Source organism: Mytilus edulis, chromosome 9 (assembly GCF_963676685.1).
Source record: "Mytilus edulis chromosome 9, xbMytEdul2.2, whole genome shotgun sequence".
Taxonomy (NCBI): Eukaryota; Metazoa; Mollusca; class Bivalvia; order Mytilida; family Mytilidae; genus Mytilus; species Mytilus edulis.
The window spans coordinates 63,894,356-63,913,493 of NC_092352.1; the positions used below are offsets into that span (position 1 = coordinate 63,894,356).

At 33.5% G+C, this 19,138-nt stretch overlaps 1 protein-coding gene across 4 annotated transcripts in view; it reads left to right on the forward strand.

The window, feature by feature from the left end:
* LOC139488805 (probable E3 ubiquitin-protein ligase HERC4) overlaps positions 1–19,138 on the forward strand; it is a 248,104-nt gene that overhangs the window by 23,019 nt on the left and 205,947 nt on the right. For all 4 annotated transcript variants that reach the window (XR_011656085.1, XM_071274726.1, XM_071274728.1 and 1 more), the window contains exons 6-8: positions 2,768–2,799; positions 3,810–3,901; positions 16,270–16,400. Coding sequence is in view for 3 of the 4 variants with exons in the window: in XM_071274726.1 (XP_071130827.1) it covers positions 2,768–2,799; positions 3,810–3,901; positions 16,270–16,400 (255 nt within the window). In the remaining variant the exon portion in view is untranslated. The remainder of the gene's footprint in view (positions 1–2,767; positions 2,800–3,809; positions 3,902–16,269; positions 16,401–19,138) is intronic.

Sequence of the window (19,138 nt, forward strand, 5' to 3'; positions counted from 1 at the left end):
GAACAAATCTTCATATTCCCCTCTGAAATATCGGGACTACATTGTGCCACGTAACGCGACTTTAATGTATATAACGTTTTAAACTTTTTTTGTTAAAGAGCAATAGGAAAAATCATAAGCGTGTTCAAATTTATTCAGACGATAAAGCAAAAAGACTAATAATTAACTTTTGATCTGTACTGTTTATCAATGTGTATGCCATGTAAAGCGGATAAAAAAAACAAATGTATGCAAACTATTATTTTATGTTCAGGTTATAAACAAAGCATAGCTAGTGGAATAAAACATTCATTTCCCATGGCTTCAGAGATATGAAGATTTTAAACTATCGAAAAATCATATTTCCCTCGGGCACAGACCTCCTTAAATATTCTTGGGTGAACAAATCTTCTTATCTCCCTTAGGCACGGGAAATAAATGTATAATATTGTGACTTTATTATACCCCGGCTTTAAAATTATACCCCCACTTTAAAAAAGGAGGGTATACTGTTTTAACTCTGTCTGTCCATCCATCCATCTGACAGTCTGTCTAACAGTCTGTCTGTCTGTCTGTCCGTCTGTCAGTCCATCTGTCCCATGAATATTTTTTGTCCCATTTTTCTCAGGATCTACAATACAAGGATTTCTGAAATTTGGTTTCAGGGTTTATATAAGTCTGCTATACAGTGTGATGCGTTTTCAGATTTATCACTCAACAACTTCCTGTTTACTGAACACTTGCATATTTTTACACTATTAAAATTATCCACTTGTGGCGGGGGTATCATCAGTGAGCAGTAGCTCGCAGTTTCACTTTTTTTTAAAATGTTTCCATGAATAAAATATGCAACAAGTGTTGAAAATTGCAGAATCTACACATAAAATACATAGAACTCATTCAATGATTTAACAAGTGTTCCCGTTGTTTTATCTGACAGCAAAGGTTGAAGCAACTTTATTTCCTGAATTCAATCAAATGGTGTTATAAATTGGGAGCTACTTCAAAATACAGGAACATTTTTTGAAGCAAAATTTAGCAGAGCTTGTAAAACAGTAAAATACCATAATAACATAACATTGTTTCTATGGTTAGGGAACAAACAAATTAACTAAAGAAGTATTTCTTTGAAAAGTTAAGTGTAAATGTCAGTGTAAATCAAATTTTATACAAAGACATTTACTTTCTTGTTGGTAATTTCTAAGAGGTGAGACTAATTTATGTAGAAAATCTGTAAATTCTATTTCTTTGTGGAAATTTGAAATAATAACTTTTTCAAAGAATGCAGATCTATACAGTTTCTCAAATTTCTGAAAAAATTGGTATTCTACTATTGTACAAATTCTCTGTATGACAAACATTTTGTTTCCAGCTATTACTAGCAAATCAAACCTTCATACCTTTGGTTTCTCTGATTATGATAACATAAACTTGTCAAGTCTTGGATGGTCAATAAAATTAATGTCAGTAAAAAGAAATGCAAAATAACCTATTTTCAAATATTAAAAAAGTTTTATTCTTTAGGCTGTGGAAAATAATTTTGCAAAATATGTAGATATGCATACTATTTGTTTTGGAAAAATTTGGCTGTTCTATTTGTTGCATTGCTTTGTATTCATCAATATAAATTATTTGCTTGTTTGCCTCACACTACAAACAGGGCACTTGCTGGTATGCCAGTTTATGTCAAGCCTGCGAATTTTGTCACAGAAAGCTGTGCAAGGTTCTCATGCCCGTGAGATAGTTTTCACCAGACCTTGACCTCATTTCATGGATTAACAAGCAAGGTTAAGTTTTGGTGGTCAAGTTCATATATCAGATGCTATAAGCAATAGGTCTAGTGTATTTGGTGTATGGAAGGACTGTAAGGTGTACATGTCCAACTAGCAGGTGTCATCTGATCTTGACCTCATTTTCATGGTTCAGAGGTTATAGTTATTTTTTTTTTGTGTTTAAGTCTGTTTTTTCTTATACTGTATGAAATAGCTCAACTATATTTGGTGTATGGAATGATTGTAAGGTGTACATGTCCAACTGGAAGTTGTCATCTGACCTTGACCTCTTTTTTCATGGTTTAGTGGTCAAAAATAAGTTTTTAATTTTTTTTAATTTTCTAAAACTATATGCAATAGCTATAGGTCAACTTTATTTGGTGTATGGAAATATTTTATGATGTACATGTCAGTCGAGCAGATTTTATATGACCATGACCTCAATTTCAGGGTTTGTTGCTCTGTGTTTAAGTTTTGAGTTCTGGTCTGTTTTTCTTAAACTTTAAGCAATAGGTCAGCTATATTTGTAAGGTGTATATGTCTGTCTGACCTTATTTTGGTGGTTCATTAGTCAATGTTAAGTTTTCATGTCTAATTTGTTTCTTAGATACTAAAACAGTAGGTCAACTATATTTAATGCATAAATTGATTGTAAGTTGTACATGTCTGTCTTAGCATGGTTCATCTGACTTTCACCTCATTTTCATGGTTAATTTGTAAATGTTAAGTTTGTTTCTTAGAAAGTATAAGCAATAGGTCAACTATATTTGGTGTATTGAATGATTGTAAGGTGTACATGAATTTCTCTGACCTTGACCTCATTTTATGGGATCATGTTGAGTTAATGTGATACAAGGAGTAAAGCTTTATATAAAGGACTACATGTATCAACATAAAATCAATGGTTAGTATAAAAGGTGAGACATTTCATATGTGCACTCATGTTCTAGTTAAAAAAAAAAGTGAGTTTACATAATTTGTTTAAAATCTGTGAATTGTTGAATATATTTTTTCAGCTTTGGACAGCTTGGTGTGAATGATGAAAATGGTAAGACAGTAAAAAAAAATAATAAAAAAATTGGTCAGAAATATTTTTGACAAACCAGACTATTCACAATTTTGATTTTGCGTATACATTTAATATAAGCATGTTTGAATTGTGGGATTTTAGTTTGAATTAAGATTAAAATGGAGACCTGAATTTCATGCTGAGATTATCATGCTTGAACATAGTGTGTTAGTGACCTAATACCATATATACGGGTCAGTAAATTCCATATGGGGTGAGAGCGACCATATGGAATTTACTGACCCTGTATACATGGTATAAGGTCACTAGCAAACTATGTAATGAATTTATCTTAACGACTATCTTTATTTGTTGAAATTAGAATAGAGTTGTCTCATTTGAAATCATACCATATCTTCTTATTTTTATTTTAAAGCGTTCAAGTGTTCAATTTTAAGATCCTACTTTCATTGGTCTGCACAACAAAACTAATGTCAACAATAACAATTTAATATCAACAACCTTGATATAACAATACTAAACTTAACTTTCAATGCATTTGAATAATCAAATAGTGCCAAAGTCGTAACTCCACTACTAACAGTGTATTGAAATAAGCCCTGACTCCCTACTAACCTAATATGGAATATACACAGTCTCCACGCGGACAGTTTTAACCAATCATATTCCTAGAAATGTATAGGAGGTGAGATAAAAAGTTATCCTAAAGAACACACAGGTATATCATAGATATATAGCTCAGAAAAAAAGGGAGAAAATATGTGACCTCAAACAAAGAAACAATAGATATGAAGAAAACTTTTCTGATCATCTTTAATTTCCTACATTTATTGAATTAAAAAAGTAGAAAAAAATAAATCTGCATCATTGCAGGTAGTTTCCATGTTTGAAATTGGAATATTACACACTTCTACAAACAAAAACAACATAATGCATGCATATCAACATATCAGCTTATATCAAGGCATTTCTATGAACACTTAAATGTTGACTGAACTTTGATTATCTATCAGTCTGAATATTTGCAGATCGTAATCATCCAACCCAGTGTAAATCTTTACGACAGCAGAGAACAGTGTTTGTTTCCTGTGGGGAAGATCACACATGCACATTAACACAGGTAAAAGAATATGCTGAATTAAGCCACATGATATTATGCTGAGTTCACATGTAATTCGAATTCGATTGGCATTTGCATTCAAAACGTTTTATGTCCAAACATCAATTCTAATTTGAATTGCAATGCGCTTCAAGTTCGCTAAACTATCCAAACGATGTTAACTTTTAATATGTATTAACAAAAGCGTATTTCTAATGCGAATTGGATAATTCGAATTAAAAAAGAAGACTGTGTGAACACCATTGGCGAATTCGATTCACATTCCATTCAAATTCAATTCGAATTCACTGTACCTGTGAACGAGGCATTAACTTTTGTCTGCGTAGGAGAAAAGTAATAGAATGCAAGAAAGAAGTACTACATTTTCTATATGCTGGTGGCTGTAGTGGTCCTAAACAAATATAAATCAATGAAATTTAAACACAAGGTTTATGACCACAAAAGGAAGGTTGGGATTGATTTTAGAATTTTTGGTCCCAGAAATTTTGGAATTAGGGGCCAAAAAGGGCCCAAATAAGCATTTTCTTGATTTTCGCACTATAACTTTAGTTTAAGTATATAGAAATCTATGAAACTTTGACACAAGGTTTGTGACCACAAAAGGAAGGTTGGGATCGATTGTAGGAGTTTTGGTCCTAACAGTTTAGGAATTAGGGACCAAAAAAGGGCCCAAATAAGCATTGTTCTTGGTTTTTGTCGAGCCTGCAACTTTTGTTGCAGAAAGCTCAACATAGGGATAGTGATCCGGTAATGGCGGCTACGGCGGCGGCTACGGGGGCGGCGGCGGTGTTAGCTAACTTCTTAAAAGCTTTATATTTTAGAAGGTGGAAGACCTTGATGCTTCATACTTTGTATATAGATGCCTCATGTTACGAAGTTTCCGTCAGTCACATGTCCAATGTCCTTGACCTCATTTTCATGGTTCAGTGACCACTTGAAAAAAAAGTTCAGATTTTTTATACGACCGCAAATTTTGAAAAAATTTTCGTCGTATATTGCTATCACGTTGGCGTCTGCGTCGTCGTCGTCGTCGTCGTCGTCGTCGTCGTCGTTGTCGTCGTCGTCGTCGTCGTCGTCGTCGTCCGGCGTCCGAATACTTTTAGTTTTCGCACTCTAACTTTAGTAAAAGTGAATGGAAATCTATGAAATTTTAACACAAGGTTTATGACCACAAAAGGAAGGTTGGTATTGATTTTGGGAGTTTTGGTCCCAACATTTTAGGAATTAGGGGCCAAAAAGGGCCCAAATAAGCATTTTCTTGGTTTTCGCACTATAACTTTAGTTTAAGTTAATAGAAATCTATGAAATTTTGACACAAGGTTTATGACCACAAAAGAACGGTTGGGATTGATTTTGGGAGTTTTGGTCTCAACAGTTTAGGAATTAGGGGCCAAAAAAGGGCCCAAATAAGCATTATTCTTGGTTTTCGCACAATAACATTAGTTTAAGTAAATAGAAATCAATGAAATTTAAACACAATGTTAATGACTACAAAAGGAAGGTTGGTATTGATTTTGGGAGTTTAGGTCCCAACAGTTTAGTAATTAGGGGCCAAAAAGGGACCCAAATAAGCATTTTTCTTGGTTTTCGCACCATAACGTTAGTATAAGTAAATAGAAATCTATGAAATTTAAACACAAGGTTTATGACCATAAAAGAAAGGTTGGGTTTGATTTTGGGAGTTTTGGTCCCAACATAATAAGGGGCCCAAAGGGTCCAAAATTAAACTTTTGTTTGATTTCATCAAAATTGAATAATTGGGGTTCTTTGATATGCTGAATCTAACTGTCATGACTGTGTATGTAGATTCTTAACTTTTGGTCCCGTTTTCAAATTGGTCTACATTAAGGTCCAAAGGGTCCAAAATTAAACTTAGTTTGATTTTGACAAAAAATGAATCAGTTAGGTTCTTTGATATGCTGAATCTAAAAATGTACTTAGATTCTTGATTATTGGCCCAGTTTTCAAGTTGGTCCAAATCGGGGTCCAAAATTAAACTTTGTTTGATTTCATCAAAAATTGAATAAATGGGGTTCTTTGATATTCCAAATCTAACTGTGTATGTAGATTCTTCATTTTTGGTCCTGTTTTCAAATTGGTCTACACTAAAGTCCAAAGGGTCCAAAATTAAACTTAGTCTGATTTTAACAAAAATTGAAATCTTGAAGTTCTTTGATATGCTGAATCCAAAAATGTACTTAGATTTTTTATTATGGGCCCAGTTTTCAAGTTGGTCCAAATCAGGATCTAAAATTATTATATTAAGTATTGTGTAATAGCAAGTCTTTTCAATTGCACAGTATTGCGCAATGGCAAGAAATATCTAATTGCACAATATTGTGAAATATCAAATTTTTTTTTAATTAGAGTTATCTTTCTTTGTCCAGAATAGTAAGCAAGAAATATCTAATTGCAAAATATTGTGCAATAGCAAGATTTTTTTTTAATTGGAGTTATCTTTCTTTGTCCAGAATCAACTTAAATCTTTGTTATATACAATATACAATGTATATTCACTTTTTACTACCAACTGATAAATTAAAATAATCTTTACCATTCAGTGATAACAAGCAGTTTTTTTACATCTTAATATTTTATGATGTATTTAAATGAGTAGTTATTGTTGCAAACTCCATTAGAAATTTTAATTGAGATTAGTTTTGGAATAAGGGAAAGGGGGATGTGATTAAAAAAATTGGGTTCAATTTTTCTCATTTGAAATTTCATAAATAAAAAAGAAAATTTCTTCAAACATTTTTTTGAGAGGATTAATATTCAACAGCATAGAGAATTGCTCTAAGAGAAACAAAAATTTTAAGTTCATTAGAACACATTCATTCTGTGTCAGAAACCTATGCTGTGTCAACTATTTAATCACAATCCAAATTTAGAGCTGAATCCAGCTTGAATGTTGTGTCCATACTTGCCCTAACCGTTCAGGGTTCAACCTCTGCGGTCGTATAAAGCTACGCCCTGCGGAGCATCTGGTTGTAATGTTGAATTCTCTCTTATTATAAGTAATAGGATAACTATATTTGATATGTGCGTACCTTGAAAGGTCCTCATGTCTGTCAGACAGTTTTCACTTGACCTTGACCTCATTTCATGGATCAGTGAACAAGGTTAAGTTTTGGTGGTCAAGTCCATATCTCAGATACTACAAGCAATAGGGCTAGTATATTCGGTGTATGGAAGGACTGTAAGGTGTACATGTCCAACTGGCAGGTGTCATCTGACCTTGACCTCATTTTCATGGTTCAGTGGTTATAGTTAAATTTTTGTGTTTTGGTCTGTTTTTCTCATACTATATGCAATAGGTCTACTATATTTGTTGTATGGAATGATTGTAAGGTGTACCTATCTAGCGGGCAGATGTCATGTGACCTTGACCTCATTTTCATGGTTCAGTGGTCGAAGTTAAGTTTTTGAGTTTTGGTCTTTTTATCTAATACTTTATATGCCATAGGTCATCTATATTTGGTGTATGGAAATATTTTATGATCTTTATGTCAGTCGCGCAGGTTTTATTTGACCGTGACCTCATTTTCACGGTTCATTGCACAGTGTTAAGTTTTTGTGTTTTGGTCTATTTTTCTTAAACTATAAGTAATAGGTCAACTATATATGTTGTATAGAAGCATTGTTAGCTGTACATGTCTGCCTGGCATGGTTCATCTGACCTTGACCTCATTTTCAAGGTTCATTGGTCTTTGTTAAGTTATCTTGGACTTGGTTAATGCTAAGTTTATGTGACAGTTGTATTAAAGCTTAGCTTTATACCAAGGCTTCCAAAATTTCCTGACGACAGCCGGACATTTTACAAAGAAATATTTTTGACGGTCAATGATCAGCTGGATACTTAAATGTAACTGAGAGGATGCATAAGATATATGTGTCTAAGTAATTAGAAGTGTTATATGCAATAAAATTATTAAAACCTGTTTTGTTTTCTTCATTCTAAAAATTGAAAAAATCTTATCCTCGGTATTGTGTCATTTTTCTGTGTTTATCGTAATACAGGAACCATCATTGCATCAGTCAGCTTCAGTACCTGACTTTTCTCATGTTTTTGTTTTTGTTTAAATAATCTTTCTTCTCTCTGTGAGTACTTTACACTTTGCTAATTAAGGCCATCTTATTTGAAACTGTTGATGACAACTGGCTTTAATTGTAGTACAACTTGATACACGTGATACTTTTCTTTTTGTGTATTGATTACCTGACCACGTGACTTTTCCAACTGATGCGGTATTTATAGATAACATTGAGGAGGCCCAATGAAGGATATTGTTTTAAACCATGTAAAATCTACAGAACAGTGATAACATTTTTCTTTGTACACGTTTGCCCATGACGGCAGATTTATAAAGTTCAATTTCAGACAAAGTCTTTATAAGAGTTGGAGATTGTCATTTTTTGATATTATTCTTTATGATTTCAATTGTAAATACATTTTTTTAATATGAAAACAAGAATAGAGAACGCCCCTCTTATTCATAGGACAAGTCAGCTTGGTATACCCAAGCGAAGCTATTCTTTACTATATATTTCAATTAATTTTTCCCTTTAGAGTACCTGAGTATTTAACACGATGTACAGTGTTAAATAAATAATACATATCTGATATCATACTTATTCATTTATAAATATACTTATTTGAATAATAACTTTTAAATATCAGATAACTTTGTTAAACTGAATGCTCATCTTTTAAAATAATATCAATAAAGGGTAATTAAATAGGATGTTCCGTACACGCTTACATATTTGACCTCGTTACCTGATCACCTTTATGTACATTGTTATGCATCATTAGTTCTATTGATAAAGACAAGCTAAGAACACCTCATCAAAGGTAACAAACATGTAATCGGTGAATGATTTATGGCTTCAATATAACTTATTGAGGGATAATTGTTTGACAGCTTATTGTTATTTAAATAAAAGAAAACATGTTTTTTCTACTTTTTATTGATGTACACAAGCTAAAGACCAAGCCGTACATTTATGTACCCAGAGAATAAGACTAACTGAGACACTTCAAAGTATCTTAAATATGCTGCATCTGTTGTAAAAAACCCAATTATGACCGAAATATCTTTGTGAAATAGAATGCCCAAGCGGACATGTCCAAAACCCAAACGGACATTTTTAATGATCAATAGTTGGTCAAAATTGAAATGACCGCGTTTTATGAAAAATGCCTTGAATAACAAAAAGTGGCAAACCAATTCTATTTGACCGTTTGAGGCTGAGAGCAGCCGGACTTTTTATGAAAGTTTCGGTCATGTCTGGAATATATGACCGTTTTTGGAAGCCTTGCTTTATACTTAGGACTATCAACATAATATCAATGATTAGTATAGAAGGCGAGACATTTCAGCGTGTGCAATTAACACCTGGCTATTTAATCTCTTAATTGCCTTTAGTGTCCGACTTAAAGGGATTACAATTAAAGGTGATATAATTTTTATGATCATAATCGATAATAGATGAAAGTTCAAAATTGAGGACAAGTAAAATAGCATCTTCAAAATAATAATAGCGTCGCGGGAATTATTATAGCATCACGGTGAAAAAATATAGCGTCGCGGTACCGCGACGCTAAAACGGCCTGGGGAGAACACTGCTTGTTGCACTATAACTTTAGTTTAAGTAAATATAAATCAATGAAATTTACACACAAGGTTTATGACCACAAAAGGAAGGTTGGGATTGATTTTGGAATTTTTGGTCCCAGAAGTTTGGGAATTAGGGGCCAAAAAGGGCCGAACTAAGCATTTTCTTGGTTTTCGCACTATAACTTTAGTTTAAGTTTATAGAAATCTATGAAACTTTGTCACAAGGTTTGTGACCACAAAAGGAAGGTTGGGATCGATTTTGGGAGTTTTGGTCCTAACAGTTTAGGAATTAGGGCCCAAAAAGGGCCCATATAAGCATTATTTTTTGCACAATTACTTTAGTATAAGTAAATATAAATCAATGAAATTTAAACACAAGGTTTATGACCACTACAGGAAGGTTGGGATTGATTTTGGGAGTTAAGGCCCCAACAGTTTAGGAATTGGGGGCCAAAAAGGGGCCCAAAGAAGCATTTTTCTTGGTTTTTGCACCATAACTTTAGTATAAGTAAATAGAAATCTATGAAATTTAAACACAAGGTTTATGACCATAAAAAGAAGGTTGGGATTGATTTTGGGAGTTTTGGTCCCCACAGTTTAGGAATAAGGGGTCCAAAGGGTACACTGCTTGAAAATGATGTATTAAGAAATGATGATTGTCTTGAGATGATTAGCTGTAAATTTATTTTTAGAAGATACTATTAATCAATATTAATTTTAACCATGATTGACTGTATTTCATTTTATACTTTAATATTTTATGATGTATTTGAATGAGTAGTTATTGTTGCAAACTCCATTAGAAATTTGAATTAAGATTATTTTTGGAATAAGGGAAAGGGGGAGGTAAAAAAAAAGGGGGGGAGGTAAATAAGAGTTTGCACTGGGGTACAATTTTTCTCGCTTTCAGATTTCAGAAATTAAAAAGAAAATTTCTTAAAATGTTTTTTTTTAGAAGATTAATATTCAAAAGGTATAGTGTATTGCTCAAAAGCAAAAAAATAAATATTTTAAGTTCATTAGACCACATTAATTCTGTGTCAGAAACCTATGCTTCCAAATTCAGAGATGTATCAAGCTTGAATGTTGTGTCCATACTTGCCCCAACTGTTCAGTGTTCGACCTCTGTGGTCGTATAAAGCTGTACCCTGTGGAGCATCTGGTTCCGTATCTTACTTATTAACATGATTAATGGACTTTAGTTAACATTACATACAGTCTGCTGCTGCAGTCAAACTATCCCGGATTTTTACCAAACTTGGACAGAAGCTTGGAATTCCTACAACCAAAAGATAGTATTTTAATAATTAAGGAATATATTTTTTTTCCTCAAAATTGTTTAGCCTGCGATTGACAGCCAAAGTAAGCGAGACACCAGGTTCAGCGGAACACTTACAATTTTTTTTCAATTCTGTGCTCTTACATTAGTGTACCTCAACCAAATGTTACTAAACTTATACACAATACTTTTTACCACAAAACCATGATCAAGTTTGAATTTTGGTGCCTTTATTTTACTGTTATGGTTAGGGTTAATATGCCCTGTTACAAACAGAAAAAAATACTATAAAATCACAGGCCCTAGATATGGCATGGGCACATAAAGAAATTAACAGAGCTTTCTGTAGATTTAATTATTTTAGACCAACAGTTTAACCCTTTCCTCCATTGAAATTTATGTTTTGCATAGGATTTTTCAACAAAATATTGAAAATATGCTTTGAAGTATAAATGCATTGTCAAAAACAAATATTCCATCAAATAAATTTTAGTCGGATATTCTTATGAATATCCTATTCATATTCGATACAAATTTTATTAAGTCTGATGCAGACACTTTGTAGGCAAATCGTTTCAACTTATGGTACTACACAGGCGTCAAAAGGCGTCATTATGGAGGAAAGGACAAACATATGAAAAAAAGTGAGTTTTGATAATTGCTGAAAAGAAAATGGTTAAGCTGTGATTAAATACATATTTGAAATATTATACATCTTTAACCTATTTAAAATATTACATATTTACAGTTGCAAACTTCCCAGAGGTGCTATCCAGCACTTTGATTATTAACAATCATGCATTGTTCATGAACATTTATGAACAGTCCATAGTGGTTCATAAATTCGTGAATTTCATTTGACAGAGATATACATAAATGTTCCATTAAAAATGCCTTGAACATCAGGGGTGCAGGATAATACATATATTATATGAAAATTCAGAATTCAATCCTTTTTGGAAAGTTTGCTATTATAGCTTGCTATTCTACTTTCCTTAAGTTTCAGCCTCAAACTTCTGGTGACAGACTATCGCAATATATTCTGCTCCAAGATAATGTAGTACCAGTGTTTGAATTCTGATTCTTGGAAGATTCTTTTGAAATATTGAGTAACTACTTTTTTGACTGAAAAGATTACAGTTTGAATAAAAAAGAATTCGGGATGTTCACCGACGATTCAGATGAATTTAACTTCATTTTGAAAATGAGTATCACAAACATTACTTCGCGGATCTGCCATGCGCTGAAGAGAAAATCACAAGAAATCTACGCGAGACTGCATTTTCATTCATGAATATTTCATGAATGAACATTTATTTCCCGCTCTACTTTTACTATATGTACGTACGTAAACGTGGTAAAAGCCTGAGTGTATCGAAAGAATCGAGAATGACTGATTAAAATGCGAGAACAAGTTGACATTTTGACCAAGCCGTCGGATAATTGACAAGTGATAATGGTTTGTTTAAACGATATACACAGGTGATAGAATATGAAATACTCAATAATTATATGTCTAATATCTCACGCCAAGGACGAGTAAAATAAAGGTAAATACCGGCTTTGATAAAAAAAAAAGTGCATTGTTTTTGTCTAAACATCGATTGGAGGTTGATGCCAAAAATCATTTGAAAACTTTTAATTCCGTTATTTAAATACTAATTGTTTCACACTCCAATGTGGATATAAGGACCTTCACTCGTTCAGCATGCTCAAGTGGATCAAACTGACAGCAGAAAAACATTGACCCAACGACAATTCTTCTTTTTCTTCCAATAATTTACATCATACCACCTCTGGTGTATTATCGCAAATTCGTATCATATAGGTAGCATCCCAATTAAAAGCAACAAAGTCAGCATCTACTTCTTAGAATATTATAGCTCAGTGTATCAAGACAAGTGCTGTAGAAATTATTAAAGTTCATGATATGTACCCTTTGGCTAAAATGGCTGCATTTCACCTCACAATTTAGAGTGCAGACAAACCTGTGCATCTGAATGATTGTGGTCTAATGAACTTAATTCTTTTGGGCTTTTGAGCAATACACTTTACTGTTGAATATTAATCCCCTCAATGTATACACAATGCTTATTACCACATAACTCAGATCAAGTACAAGTTTTAGTAGCGTCACATTTACAGTTCTTGAGTTGTGACCCTTTATAACGTTAATGCTAGCAGGGGCATTATTTGTGTCCCATGGACACGTTCCTTATTTTTGATCAAAGCCTTTAATATAAATTCACTTTCATTACAGTTGTATTGATTTAAGTTACTGTAACTGTCTTATTTATAAAAAAGGTCTAAGGATGTGGTATTTTTTGGAAAGAAGCAATGCTATCCAAAAGAGTTCAAAGGTCGAAGATGTATTAATAACTATAGGCCACCATACGGTCGTCAATAATGAGAAAAATTTGTACCATATAAGTGTAGTAAGCTATAAAAGGCCCCGATATAAAACATGTTGAATAATTCAAACAAGAAAACTTATGTGTTAATCAGTAACAAAACAGTTTACTAAAAACAAATATGAAGGTCCTAAACCAATAGAAAAAAACGAAATTTACAGACCCTTGATGTTGACATGGCATGGGAACATAAAGAAATTAACAGAGCCTTCTGTATATTTCATTATTTTAGATCAGTTTTAGGTTGCAATAGAAAATATCAAAACATTTTATGACAAACATGAAATAAAGAAAGATTTTTGATAATTACTGACGAGACAATGGTTTAGTTTAAAACATCAAAGTTGTGATGAAATAGTCATATTTGAAATAATACATGTCTATAACCTTTTTGGAATATTAATACACAGCTACAGTTGCAAACTTTCCAGAGGTGTTATCCAGCACTTTGATTTAAATGGCTTTTTATGCGACAATTTTTGGTCATGTATTAGTATCACGTCGTTGTTGTCGTCATCTGTGTCATCGTCATCGTTGTTGTCAGCGTCGTCCGAAGACGAATGATTTCCAGATAATAACTTTAGTATAAGTAACACAAGGTTTATGACTACAAGAGGCAAAAAAGGGGCACAAAAAAGCATTTTTGTTGGTTTTCGCACAATAACTTTAGTATAAGTAATAAACAGAAATATATGAAATTTAAACACAAGGTTTATGACTACAAAGGGAAGGTTGGGAGTGATTTTCGGAGTTTTGGTCCCAACAGTTTAGGAATTAGGGGCCAAAAGGGTCCAAAATTAAACTTTGTTTGATTTCATCAAAAAATTAATTATTGGAGTTCTTTGATATGCCAAATCTAATGTGTATTTAGATTCTTAATTTTTGGTCCCGTTTTCAAATTGGTATACATTCAGGTCCGAAGGGTCCAAATTAAACTTAGTTTGATTGTAAATTAATTCATGGGGTTCTTTGATATACTGAATCTAAACATGTACTTAGATTTTTGATTATGGGCCCAGTTTTCAAATTGGTCCGTCGTCGTCTGTCGTCTGTCACTGTCGTTCGTCACTGTCGTCATTAACTTTTACAAAAATCTTCTCCTCTGAAACTACTGGGCCAAATTTAACCAAACTTGGCCACAATCATCACTAGGGTATCTAATTTAAAAATTGTGACCAGTGACCTAGCCAACCAACCAAGATGGCCCCCATGGCTAAAAATAGCTAAGCAGTTTTTGGCTCTTAACTCAAAAACCAAAGCATTTAGAGCAAATCTGACACGGGGGTTAATTTGTTTATCAGGTCAAGATCTATCTGCTCTGAAATTTTCAGATGAGTCAGACAACCCGTTGATAGCTATAGGTTGTTGTCCCTGAATTGGTAATTTTAAGGAAATTTTGCTGTTTTTTGTTATTATCTTGAATATTATTATAGATAAAGATAAACTGTAAACAGCAATAATGTTCAGCAAAGTAAGATTTACAAATAAGTCAACATGACCAAAATGGTCAGTTGACCACTTTAGGAGTTATTGCCCTTTATAATAAATTTTTAACCATTTTTCGTAAATCTTAGTAATCTTTTAGAAAAATCTTCTCCTCTGAAACTATTGGGCCAAATTAAACCAAACTTGGCCACAATCATCATTTGGGTATCTAGTTTAAAAAATGTGTCCGGTGACTCGGCCAACCATCCAAGATGGCTGCCATGGCTAAAAATAGAACATAGGGGTAAAATGCAGTTTTTGGCTTATAACTCAAAAACCAAAGCATTTAGAGCAAATCTAACAGCAGGTGAAATTGTTTATCAGGTGAAGATATATCTGCCCTGGAATTTTCAGATGAATTGGATAACTGGTTGTTAGGTTGCTGCCCCTGAATTGGTAACTTTAAGGAAATTTTGCCATTTTTTGTTATTATCTTGAATATTATTATAGATAGAGATAAACTGTAAACAGCAATAATGTGCAGCAAAGTAAGACCTAAAAATGAGTCAACATGACCAAAATGGTCAATTGACCCCCTAAGGAGTTATTGCCCTATATAGTCAATTTTTAACAAGTTTCATAAAAGGTGTAGGTCTGGTAAGGACCAATTTTGGCCTCAAATTTCAGGTTCATCTGACGAAAGATTTTGACCACTTTTTAAACACTTAAGTGTCTATTTTATTTGAATTAATTAGTTTATGTGAATGTGAAAGATTTTAACAGATTTGGTCATTAAAAACGATCCGATTCAAGCTCAAATATGAAAAATCTACCAAATATGCCGAAAAATGTCCCTTTTCAGATGGTTTTTGGTAAAAATGAAAGTGGCCGCATCCGTGTTCATCCTCAACCTTTATATATGTTTTGTATTATCATCAAATACAACTTACATTTCAATATTAAGGATGAAAACGAATGTGGCCACTTTCGTTTTACACGAAAACCGTCTAAAATTTAACTAAAATGCTAGAATTATGAAGACTTCAGTAATTTAGCATGACTTAATGGTGCAAGTACCGGATATATGTGCATTGCATTGTCAAAAACAGCCCATATTTATGTAGCGGAAGCATTCTACTGTCCAATAAATAACTCAAAGTTTACATTTTAACAATTTTGTAAAACTGCTATATTTTGGGGCCAAAAAGGGGTCTTACTGAACCTACTCCTTTGTCAATTTTCACTAACATTTTCCACTGAAGTTACTTTGCCAATTTCATTAGAGATTATTGTAAGCAGCAAGATTGTTTAGTAAAGTAAGATCTACAAACACATCACCATCACCAAAACACAATTTTGTCATGAATCCATCTGTGTCCTTTGTTTTATTCACATAGACTAAGGTGAGTGACACAGGCTCTTTAGAGCCTCTGGTTTAAGTTCGTAGACCACATTTGTTCTGTGTCAGAAACCTATTCTGTGTCAACTATTTAATCACAATCCAAATTAAGAGCTGTATCAAGCTTGAATGTTGTGTCCATACTTTGCCCAACTGTTCAGGGTTTGACCTATGCGGTCGTAGGGCGCAGCTTGATCTTGTTTCTTTATGGAAACACATAATTTTTTTTACAGGAGGGAGGAGTTTTTACCTTTGGCTGTGGTAGTCATGGTCAGTTAGGGCATGATAATACAAACAATGAGATCCTCCCACGAAGAGTTATGGATATGATGGGAACAGTTGTTACACAGATAGCTTGTGGCAGGTATGTTTGCATGGAGAATCAAATTATCTATATTACTAAATGAATAGAGTTGAAATTGGATGTTAAGTTTTCTTCTTTCACATAAAATCCATGAATATTATTTTATACCACAAAGGGTTAATGACCAGCATATATAAGTTTATTATGTGTTCATTTCAAGATCTTTTGGGGGTATTTGGGGGTTAAAATCAGGGGAAAAGCCAGTTCGGATGGACTGTCCTTCACAACTTCGGCTCTGAAATTTAAGTGCAGTCATCATTTCTGTCATTGCACATCTGCCTGGCAAAATTAAATTTTATTTCATAGCAGATATGGTAAATATTGATCTTATCAGTTGTCTGCCATTGGGCACGGTGAAGCAATTTATTGGTGAATATCTTGAATATTATAATAGATAGAGATAAACTGTAAACAGCAAAATTATTCAGCATAGCAAGATTTCAAAATAATTCAACACAATTAAAATTGTCAATTGACCCCTTAAGAGTTATTGCCCTTAAAGTACATTTTATATAGTCGTTACAAAAATCTTCTTCTCTAAAACTACTTGGCCTAAATCATCTTTATGATATCTTGTTTTAAAAAACACATTCAAAGCCTTGTATGGACTTGCACCTTCTTATCTTAGTGAATTAATACATTTTTACAAACCAGCACGATCGTTGCGATCTGAAAATGCTTCTTTAATTGAGATGCCAAAAAATGCACGGACCAAAATGTATGGTGAACAGAGGTTCGAAGTGGCGGCCGGGACTCTGTGGAATAGCCTTCCAACAAATCTTGGAAATGAACAATCGCTAGAACTATTTAAGAAAGGACTAAAGACGCATCTATTCAAAGTTGCATTTGTGGATCGGCTAAAAATAGAACCAGATTTTATACAACTGCAAACATATTTTTGGTTCATATAATGCTATTTTGCCATCATCTGCGTCTGCGTCCAAAGACATATTTGGTTTCCGTACAGTAACTTGAGTTTGAGTAAAATGGATCCCTACAAAATTTTACAAGAAGGTTCAATACCACAAAAAGAAGTTGGGGATTGATTTTGGGGGTAATGGTATCATCAGTATAGGAATAAGGGGCCAAAATCAGGCCCAAAACAATTTTTGTTGTTTAGTGAAATAACTTATATGTAAGCGTATGGATCTCTCTGACATTGTACCAGAAGGTTCCATATCACAAAGGTAAGGCTGGGATTGAGTTTGGGGGTAAATGCCCCAATCATGCAGGAATCAAGGTTAAAAAATTCACCTAAAACAAGCATTTTTCTAGTTTCGAGACAATAACTTGTGTTTAAGTGTATGGATCTCTCTAAAATTATACTACAAAGGGAGGGCTGGGATTGAGTGCATGGGGTAATTGCTCCAAAAAGGGGGGGTTAAAAAGTTTGGGAGGGATTTTTTTTACCAATTTTTGTCTTGCCTTGACGAAAGTGAAACATAGGTATGCTGTTTCCGGCGGCGATGGTGGCGGCGACAGCGGCGTCACCAATGTATTAGTTTGTGATTAGGTCTAGTTTATGGTGAACCACAAGTGGTTAATCAATCATATTTGGTATGCATTTGTGTAAGAATTGGCACATCTCATTTCCATGGAGATAATTTAGCTCCACCGCCTTAGTTGTGGTCTATTGACTGAAACTTTTGCTTATTTTACATGTATTAGTTTGTGATTAGGTCAGTTTATGGGGAACCACAAGTGAAAGGTCAATGATATTAGGTATGTAGTTGTGTGAGCATCGGTATACCTCATTTCCATGGAGATAATTTGGCTCCACCCCCTTAGTCATGATCTATTGACTTTGAAATTTTTTCTGAGTTATCATGTATAAGTTTGTGATTAGGTCAATTCAATGGGAACCATTAGTGGCAGGCCGATGTTAATTGGTATGCAGTTGTGTAAGCATCAGCACATCTCATTTCCATGGAGATAATTTAGCTACGCCCCCTTAGTCTTAGTCTATTGACTTTGAAACTTGTGCTTATTTTACATGTATTAGTTTGTGATTAGGTCAGTTTATGGGAAACCACAAGTGGTAGGTCAATGATATTTCGGTATACCTCATTTCCATGGAGATAATTTAGCTCCGCCCCCTTAGTCATGGTCTATTGACTCTGAAATATTTTCTGAGTTATCATGTATTAGTTTGTGAATAGGTCAATTCAAGGGGAACCATTATTGGTAGGCCTATGTGAATTGGTATTCAGTTCTATAAGCATTGGCACATCTGATTTCCATGGAGAATACTTGGCCTAACCCCTCAGTCACAGTCTAATGACTTTGAAACTTATCTTAGTTTACATGTATTAGTTTGTGATTAGATCAGTTTAAGATGATCTGCTAATGTTAAGTCAATGATATTTGGTATGCAAATTTATTGGCATTTGCAAGTATGGTTTCCATGGAGATTATATAGCACCACCCCCTCTTATTGACTTTGAAACTTTTCTATAGTTTACTAGTTAATGTTTGTATTTAGATTTGGGAACGACTTATAATCAATGGTCAGGATGGTATTTGGTATGCAGTTTTATAAGCATTGGCACATGTATCTCATTTACATGGATTGTTTAGCCATGTAACTCAGTCATGGTTCATTGACTTTGAATATTTTCATAACTTGTGTAAGATGTTAAAATATTGCTATTTTGATTTCAACATTTGCATAATCAAAATTACAAAAAATCGAGACATATCCCTGTGATAACAGCTTATTTTTATAGGGTTCATTTTTT